We start from the raw sequence: 9,617 nt of genomic DNA, 5'->3' as shown, positions 1-9,617 counted from the left end.
ATATATTTTAATATATTATGAGCGCTGTTTTTGCACTAAACATAGTGTCATCAACTGTGATGTGCAGGCAGTGCGGTTAGAGAGCGCATGGTCAGACCGCGTGCGGTACATGGTGGTAGTCTACACAAATGGCCGTCAAGACACGGAGGAAAACATCTTGCTGGGGATGGACTTTAGCAACAAAGACAGGTGACTTCAATCAAATCAAATGCAGTTTAGCATGTGTCATGTCTGCTCCTGCAGAGACATTACAGGACATAAAATAAGGGTGTTTTTCTTTAATTCACAGTAAGAACTGCTCTATTGGGATGGTGCTGCCACTGTGGAGTGACACCAAGATTCATTTAGATGGTGATGGGTGAGTACTGCCCCCTCTGGGAATGAAGAGGAAATGCTGCAGCTGCTGCTGCTGGTCACTTCAGCATTTGATGCACAGATCTAGATGGCACTAATTAAAAACCTTTTTGATGTGATTTGTCCACTGAAAATAAAGTCAATGACAATATTAATAAGCATTCATTATTTTTTATTGTTATTTATAGAGGCTGTAGTTCTTTTATGACGTACGATGGCCTTAGTTAACCTCTCTTCTCATGTCTCCAGGGGCTTCAGTGTGACTACCACCAGTCGCACGCACATCTTCAAACCGGTGTCAGTCCAGGCCATGTGGTGAGAAAACAAAATCAATAACTTATGTACTAGAGCAATTTAAACTCACATTGTAGAAATTTCAGTCTGAAGTATATCCTGACATATAGAATGATTTTGTTGTCATGTTCAAGAATGGGTCGGCTTGGGTCCCTTTTTACCCATTTTACTTGTTAAATATTTGTTTAAGAGGTCATTTAAGTGCTTTATTTAACCTAAAGCTCTCAAACAACTTTTTAAAAAAAATAATTCAGAACTGTTATTTCCAATCATTCATGTTATTATTTATCCTATAATCAGCTCACTTAACCAGGTGACAAGTTAAATAGTTTTTTTCCAGCCACTGTCTAGTTAGCTGGGGGAATTTATGCACTTGTTTGTTACTTGGGTAGAAAAAAAACAGCTCCTCAGGGGGTTGAAGATGACATGAGTGGACTGTTTTTCAAATGTTCACAGGTGCTTTGGGAGTTTGACATCCTTAAATACAATAGAGCGCCACACTGCCATCTGGTGACCCTTTTAAACAAGTACTGTGGCAGCCATGTTTAAAATTATACCTTTATTTACCAATAAATTAAACTACGATTACTATATCCACGTACTATGGTATTTACACGGATCTCCAATGTACTGTCCAAAAAACACAGTAATACCCTGCTACTTTTTGGTACTTATTGGTTAGTGAACAGAAGTTATAAATATATAAATTTCCCAAAACAAATGAGCCTGGTGTTAAAAGGCTTTTAATCAACTGAGATTAGTGGGGGTTTTTTCACCGGTGTCACTTTTTATCTCAATTTGAGACACTGTTTGATCCTTTTTAAGATTATATATTCTTTTATTGTTAAGCCATAGCATATGGACCCCAAAAAGGGATAGAAACTCTCACCATGATCATTTACACTGATGGCACAAGTCTCTTCATCTTGCTCACCTTTAACCTCTTCTTCCTTCAGGTCTGCATTGCAGATTTTACACAAGGCGTGTGAGGTGTCACGAAGGTACAACTATTTCCCCGGTGGCATGGCGCTCACATGGACGGGGTACTACGAGAGCTGTATTGGCTCTGAACAGAGCTGCATCAATGAGTGGAATGCCATGCAGGACCTGGAAACACTGCGACCAGACTCTCCTGCAGTCTTTTTTGACAAGTGAGTGCAAACCCTAAGAGTCACTTAAGAGACACTGGCACTTGTGAAACCTACAAGCAAATTTAATTCACCCTTCACCTTGAAATGATGCTCTTTCATGAACAGTCAATCTAGATTGTGTTCTGTTTCTCAGGCCAACAGAGAGGGAGAGAACAGAATGTCTAATCAAATCCAAACTCAGGAGTATCATGATGTGCCAGGACCTTGAAAATGTCACGTCCAAAGAGGTCAGCAAGAAATGCAGAAAGTGCATAAATACGCAGTTACACACTGACATACTGAGTGATATGTCACAACTCAAAATCATAAGTGGTCACAGGAGAAAGATTTGAGACACGTTGCTACCAGCATCCTGTAATGTGTTTCTCGGCTGACCTTTTGTGATCAGATTTCAGGAGTCTGATCTTAATAGCAGGTGTGGGTAGGGTGTATAACAGAACAATTGTTGAGACAATAATGATGTGTGTTTTCCTTAGATTCGCAGTGAGCTGGAACAACACATGAACCGCAACCTGAAAGAGTACAAAGAGTTTATAGACAATGAGATGCTACTTATTCTTGGGCAGATGGACAAAGCCACTCTCATCTTTGACCACCTTTATCTGGTTAGTGCTGCTTTTATCAGACCCCCCACTTATTCCCCCTCTTTTTATTGATTCTGTTGTATAATGATGAGTAAATCACCTCTCCCCCAGCTCACCCTACCCCAAAATTCCTTCCCTTTATTTATTTATAATTGATAATTAAAAAATGTAGTAAAAAAATATTATTTATCTGAAATATAAATCACATCAAATAATCAATTGGTTGAATAAGTACAAATAAAATGCAAGTAAAAGCTAAGGAAATACAGAAGCACTGGTTTGATAAGAAGTTTGACAAGGAAATTAGTTTTAATTTATTAATGTAAAGCTTGTTAGTTCTGTAGAAGAGCAGATTGTATTTGTCATAAATGTGGCACTAGATGCCAATTTCCCTAAAAAGCCAGTGATTTGCATCATTCATTTTTCAGGGTTCTGAATGGAACGCTTCTAATCTAGAGGAACTTCAGGAAACTGGGTGAGTTTTACCTTTTACTGACATCCACAGTTTGTTTTTCTGGCATACTGTTGATTTTCTCAAGATACTGCTTCTGTAAATGGGTTAATGTTAGGTAAATGTGAAAGTTTAAGGTGAGTATGTATCATATCACCTGTTAAAGAGCAACATTTTCTCCTGTTTCAGCTAAAGTTCAGAGTAAAGCCATCAAAGCTGTTTTTTTACAGCAAGCACATGGTGTAGTTTTAGTACCTGGTGTAAGGAACAAGAATAAACTTGCATGCATATGGATTTCTATTGTTGTCCAGATGTAATTTATGGGATCTCTTCATTTGAATTCATTGCTCTTTTAGGGTGGGCTACATCTTAAATGTTACAAGGGAAATAGATAACTTTTTCCCAGGAACATTCTGCTACCACAACATCCGAGTGTACGATGATGAGGCCACAGACTTACTGGCTCACTGGAATGAAACCTACAACTTCATTGTCAAAGCAAAGTAAGGCACTATTTTAGATTTTTATCTTAAAAAAAATACTTTTCTCTTTCCTGATGACTTTTCACACCCTCCGTGCTGTTTTGTTTTATACTTTGCAGAAAGAATCAATCCAAATGCTTGGTTCACTGTAAGATGGGCGTAAGCCGCTCGGCCTCTACTGTAATAGCATATGCAATGAAAGAGAATGGCTGGTCTCTTGAGAAAGCATATAACTTTGTCAAACAGAAGCGCAGTATCACCCGTCCCAATGCCAGCTTCATGAGACAGCTGGCAGAGTATGAGGGCATACTGGATGCCAGGTAAAAGAAAAATGTCCTTTTGTATTGTAATCTGGTATGTGTATTTCTAGTTAAAGTTCACTCCAAAAAAACAAAACAAAAAATCAGCCATTATTTATTTGTACACATTTCTTCTGTGTACCACAAAAAAAGATATGTATATATATTTTTTTTTTTGTTCATACAATGAAAGACTCCCATTGTATAAACAAGAAACATTCTTCCCTTTATTATTTATAAATTAAGTAATTATAAATATTTATCTAAAATAATTTATCCGAAATATTAAAAAAGATGACATTAAATCGATTAATCAAAGAAACATTCCTTCTTGAAACTATCTTCTTTTGTGTTTTGGAGAAGAAAGCAAGTCACACAGGTTTGGAACAACATATGTTTTAACGCTTTCTAACTTTTTTCCTTTCAGTAAGCAGCGTCATAACCGCCTGTGGCATCCTGATTCAGATTGCGATCACCCTGAATGCCAGCAAGCTGCTTCCCCTTGCTGTGTGAATGCAGAGACTGTGGATCACATCACCCCTGACCCCACAAACCCCAGGGTCACCGTATGCTGTGAGCCTACCGCCCACTCCTCTCCAGTTAGCCTAGATCTTGACCCCAGCCACCCTCAAAACTACCACTACTACTTCCGCCGCCTGTCAGACTCTGCCCTCGACAGCAACCCTTCCACACCTGTCCATGCACCGCCTCTGGTGGACGTAGATCGTGTCTACATCGAGGTTGCCGATGTGGAGCAAGATGCGCTTCTTGACGATGAAACCTTCGAGGGTCGTGACGGCCTTCATTTACCCCATTTTGGTGTCCCAGAAGAGGGTATTGCTGCTCAGACCTGTTCTAGAGGGGCAGAACCTCTGGAGGAGCTGCGTTTACGTTTGGAGTTCAGCACGGTGGAGGAGGAGGATGAAGAGGAGGCTCAGAAAGAGCAAGCAGAAATGGAGGCGTTAGCAGAGGGAGCGAAGAGAGGAGATGGGAATGAGGGAGGAAGGAAGGATAGTGAGGAGTTGTCAAACGAAAAGGGGATTGATCTTGCAAGTCTAAACCATCTGTGCAATGAGAACTCCAACAACAATAACCACCTCAGATCACATCAAAATCTCACTGTGAGTTACTCAGATGATCGCACAAAGTATTAGTACCATTTGCATCATATATTATTTGCATTACATAATTTTTTCTTGTCTTTTCTTGTTCAGGAAAGTGCCCATCTGAAGCAGCATGTTAAGCCAAGGCTTGCTCCTGGTTTGTTGTTCGCTTCCAAGCCCACCCAGAGTGCTCTGTTAGAGGCTAACAGACAAGGCCTTGCGCCTTTACCCCTCAACAGTGTGCCCAATATCTCTATTCAGACGCCACCCTGTGCCAACTTGCCCATGATAGCCAAGGGTGGCAAGTTTGCCTCAGATTCGTGCCTTGATGCCAATGCAATGCCCTTGGGGCATAAAGATAAGCCAGAAAGCAAATCTCTTGACAAAGAAACTGATAACCGGACTCCGATGCTTGAGGCCAAAGGGGAAGGAGATTTCAGACAGAAAGAGACTGATGCACAAGGTTCCTCTGTTCTACCCAGGAACGAGAGAGAGATGAAGAGTTTGGAAAAGGCGGAGGCATCTTGTTCTCCACAACAACAAGAGGCTCTGATGCAGCTGCAACGCTCTGGCCTTGTTCGCCGCCGAAAAGAGCGCTTGGAAAAACTCTCCGGTCTCTTCCAGGAGCGTGCACGTGCAAATGAGCAACGGGGAGCAGGTTCAAGCAAAACCGAAGATGCAACAAACAATTCCAGTGATCCAACCGACCCTTCCCACAGGCCTTTTGGAACACGGGCAGATTTCGCTGCTGAAGCGGAAGTGCCACTGACAAATGAAGCCTTGTTGGCGGTCCTTGGTTCAGGTGGCCTGACGCCGGTTTCGTCCCCGCATGGGTCCACGCTCACCCGCAGCTCCAGCAGCGACAGCCTCCGCAGCGTCCGTGGCAAACCAGGCCTTGTGCGTCAACGTACACAAGAAATCGAAGCCCGAATGCGACTAGCGGGACTTACTGTACCTTCTCAACTAAAGCGTTCCAACTCTCTCGCTAAACTAGGCAGCCTCACCTTCTCGTCTGAGGACTTGTGCTCGGCATGCTCCTCTGATGCAGGGACCCTTCTCATGCTCTCATTGTCCCCAGAACCTGAGCACTCATTCAGTCCAGAATGGGCCAGACCGTGGCCCACTTCCTCCTCCTCGACCTCCACCAACATGGAGCTTGTCAACCAAGGCGAATCTGGACCTGAAGAGTCCAAGAGCTGACAGTGGGAGGTGTTAAAGCAACAGTACCTTTTGTTTCAGCTTCAGCTGGAGTTCTGCAGCAATGTTACTGGGATATTTATATTTATATATTTTTTAAACATTTCAGCCACTTGGGAACATTGGCCATCCACAGAAGTTCTTGCGGTGAACAGATCTAACAACTTGGATAAAGAGTGTCTTCAACAAAAGAATTGCTTTCTGTTATGAATATAAACATAATATTCAATAAATCCAAAACCTTCTGGACAGGCGTAATGCATGTGTATTGCACTGACGAACAGTTCATGAGGTTTTCACTGCGCTTCCTCTTTGCTGTTCTGAAGCAAAATAAGCACTCGCCATCCCAAAGGCCATTACTTGAAAGCGTCAAAATAGACTATTGTGTAATGTTTCCATCAGCCCACCCATTTATCACACCATAAATCACTTAATTGTTGCCCGGAATGAGTCACAGATTCCTTCGGACATGGTCACACATTTGAAAAGGATTTTAAAATCATCAACAACCTGCTGTGCTCACGCTTCCTGGCTGGATGGTGAAAGGAAATGGACTCTTTGCCGTGATTAGGAAAGTTCTTTGTATGCTGATGGACTCTTATCATTCACAGAGCACTGACGGTTCACTCACAGGTTTCAAACTAATACCTCACCAGTACAGTACTGTTCGTAAGCCAGGCAGATAACTAAACAGGATGACTGGCAGCACTTCAGTGTTCACACACAATGCATTGTGTGTGGAGGCTCGTTGGGAAAGCTGGTGGAGGACCACCAAAAGATTTGTTTGGGATTCTTCCATCTTTTTAATACTTGATGATGGTGTTGAAAGACAATCATTTCGAAGGATTAAGTAAATCGGAGGCGAATTCAAGCTGCTGTTTTCAAACCACTGAAACGCTCATAGATGCAGTCGCTATTCTAACGAATGTGACTGTCCATATTGCTGTCAAAATAGCGGTAGGGTTTTGGGGAAATGTTTGGGTCACTATTACTGTTACATTCTCTAATAGCACATACGTGTTCTTGTAGAGATTTTATATCATCGGAAACTCCTCCATTGTAGTTTCTCTAGCAGAAGATCTGCTCCATGTTTCCAAATGTGATACAAATTAGTCATTCACGCAGGTATAGAGTGACTGTTATTTTTAAAGACTTACTTGTTCCTGAGGCAGTGGCTTGGGTATGCCAATCTGAACTGAGGCTTTTACAGTTTGCTGATGATTCCCACCATGTTATGGCTGTTCTAACTCTTTGTCCTGTTTGTACTCGCTGTCAGTTTTCCATAATGAAATCAATGTAAGGTAGATTGGCCTTTTGAATCAAATCTATAGGTAGAATTGAAGATGATCGCTCTGAAACAAGATCAGACAACAGTTACAAAGCAAAGATGTGGCATGGTTTCAGTAACTATGTGTGTGTGTCTGTATGGATGAATCTCACTAAAGCATGTCCAGGTCACATTTTGCTCCAAAAATCAGAAGAGAAATAATTAATTATAAACATTCTAAAATATATTCAATTATATTTTGCTTTTAGGAACTGACCCCATTTTTATGACCATAAACATACAAATGTATTATTGTTTTTACTCACATTGCTCTCAATGGTGATTCCCTTTAGATTCTAATTAATGCAATGCAAAAAATACTGTAATACAACAATGTTAATATTTGAATTGGCGTTACAATTTTAGGTTACACTTTATTTTATAGTGCCGTAGTTACATTGTAATTACTCAAATAAGTAATGAGTACTATTAATTAACTACATGTACGTACTATAGAGTTACAGTTAGGGTTAGGGTTCGGTTTAGGGTTAGTTACCTGTAATTATGCATAATTTACTGTTATTACTATAGTAATTACAAGTAGTAACATGTAACTACGGGACTAAAATAAAGTGTTACCAACATTTATTTGATATCTGGGGTGAAAAAATATCAAGACATGTGATATTCACCTCTGTGTCTGAGGAAACTTGCCATACCAGTTGATATGATCACAAAAGCTTTGATAACAAACTCACCAATGCATCAGTCCAAAAATGTCATGAAACATTTGTTCATATCCTAGTGTCAACAGCCCTTTATTTACCAATCAGTTGGTTGATTACAGCTTGAGTTAAAGTACTTGAGGTTTATTATTATGCAGCATACTTTTCCAATATTTTTTAAACTGATTTTGTACATGTATCTATGCTACCACATTGAGTTTGAGCAACAGAAATGTGAAGTTTGTGAGTGTGTGTGAGTGAGCGGTGCCTTGCACAGCAGCTACACCGTTACTGTGAACTATTTATGAACACAAAACCCTTTCAGAGAATGTGTGTGGTTTAATGTTGAAAACATGAGCAGGCTCATAGTATACACACGGTCTCCACTTCCTCACATATACACACAGCAGTACACTGTATGTAAATATGTATGTTGGTCACATAACAGAATTGCTTGGAGTTCATGGTACTTGCATCTGAAAGTCAACTTGAATCAGTTCCTCTATCCTGTAGATGGTTGCCTGAATGATTTTTGGTTGATTGGACAAGTATCAGCACTATTTAATATCATGTCTGGGGCCTGAATATAAAATCTAAGAGGAGAAATAAGCCAGAAAGCTGTCTTGTGTCATGAACCGTTACTTGCATCCTTCTTAATGTGCCCCGAACCCCCCTCCTCTCGCCGAAGTCTTTGCCATTATGTGTCTGATGCCATATTGAGGTCAAATCTGGGTCAGAGATTACAGATTATTGGTTGCCTGCATTGTCTTGTGTCATCAACATCAAGTGCCTTACCCAGAAGCACTAGAGGAGGCATTGTTCTGTTTTGACTCCCATTTGATAATGTTGCCAGTTAAGGCAGAGGCCAATGGGTTACATGGGCACATTTTAAAGCTGGTAGACATTTCCCTGCTGTACACTCCTAAATTGTATTGTTGTATTAGAGAAAATAGAAACAGGTCATTGACATTTTGCGTTATTTCCTTTTAATTAAAGAGGAAGACACTGCAAACTCATGAAAACTGTTAGGGTTGTCAAGTTTTGGGGGGTTTTCCTTTCCAAAGGATCAAGGAAGGATTTTATGCCTTTCAAGTATGAAGTGATAACCAAAGTTTTGTGTTGAGGATCAATATTAAATGCCACATTTGTTGATGCTGTTGCTTACGGAACCACCATAGATTCAAACTTTTTGCGTGGGAAAGATTGTGACACTGGCTTTTTTCCCAGAATGTTACACTGGTTGTTCTGTTCCCAGACCATCCATAGACTTTCCTCTAGTTGGATATTGAGCGTCATTTTGCGAATTAGCGGTGCTGTTTAATTGCGATGCTCACAAAATAGGAACACTCGCTACTCCTCACCCGATCACTATTGTTATCATTATTAAGTATGCAGTAATTTTTTTTTCTCTTTGTACTGCAGTTTTGCTGTAGTTTCAATGCATATTGCACTTTGTACATTTTGTTGAGATAATGTACTGTATGTGTTTATTATGGGAATAAACTTTTTCATTCAATCTTTATAGTTTTTTCTTGTCATGTTTGCTACATTTACTGGCAAAACACTTTAATCTAGACCATTTTAGACTCTGTTTTGATGTTTTGATTGGTTAGCACAATCTAGTATAGTATTATGACATCATAGTGTGCCATCTGTGCTCTGTCAGGATATTCTGGCATGGTTGTGCAGTTAGAGCAGCCAGCTTATGCA

At 40.4% G+C, this 9,617-nt stretch overlaps 1 protein-coding gene across 3 annotated transcripts in view; it reads left to right on the top strand.

Annotated features, from left to right (window-relative positions):
- Positions 1–9,411, top strand: part of ssh1a (slingshot protein phosphatase 1a) — a 47,075-nt gene extending 37,664 nt beyond the window's left edge. For all 3 annotated transcript variants that reach the window (XM_067406181.1, XM_067406183.1, XM_067406182.1), the window contains 11 exons: positions 68–189; positions 290–358; positions 604–669; positions 1,605–1,799; positions 1,933–2,026; positions 2,276–2,404; positions 2,812–2,858; positions 3,191–3,337; positions 3,436–3,636; positions 4,043–4,736; positions 4,830–9,411. In XM_067406181.1, coding sequence (XP_067262282.1) covers positions 68–189; positions 290–358; positions 604–669; positions 1,605–1,799; positions 1,933–2,026; positions 2,276–2,404; positions 2,812–2,858; positions 3,191–3,337; positions 3,436–3,636; positions 4,043–4,736; positions 4,830–5,918 — 2,853 coding nt within the window. In that variant the 3' untranslated portion in view covers positions 5,919–9,411. The remainder of the gene's footprint in view (positions 1–67; positions 190–289; positions 359–603; positions 670–1,604; positions 1,800–1,932; positions 2,027–2,275; positions 2,405–2,811; positions 2,859–3,190; positions 3,338–3,435; positions 3,637–4,042; positions 4,737–4,829) is intronic.
- Positions 9,412–9,617: the final 206 nt, after the last annotated feature.

Source organism: Chanodichthys erythropterus, chromosome 13 (genome assembly GCF_024489055.1).
Source record: "Chanodichthys erythropterus isolate Z2021 chromosome 13, ASM2448905v1, whole genome shotgun sequence".
Lineage (NCBI taxonomy): Eukaryota > Metazoa > Chordata > Actinopteri > Cypriniformes > Xenocyprididae > Chanodichthys > Chanodichthys erythropterus.
Note: the sequence above shows the minus strand (reverse complement) of the source record. Positions and strands in the feature narration are given on the sequence as shown.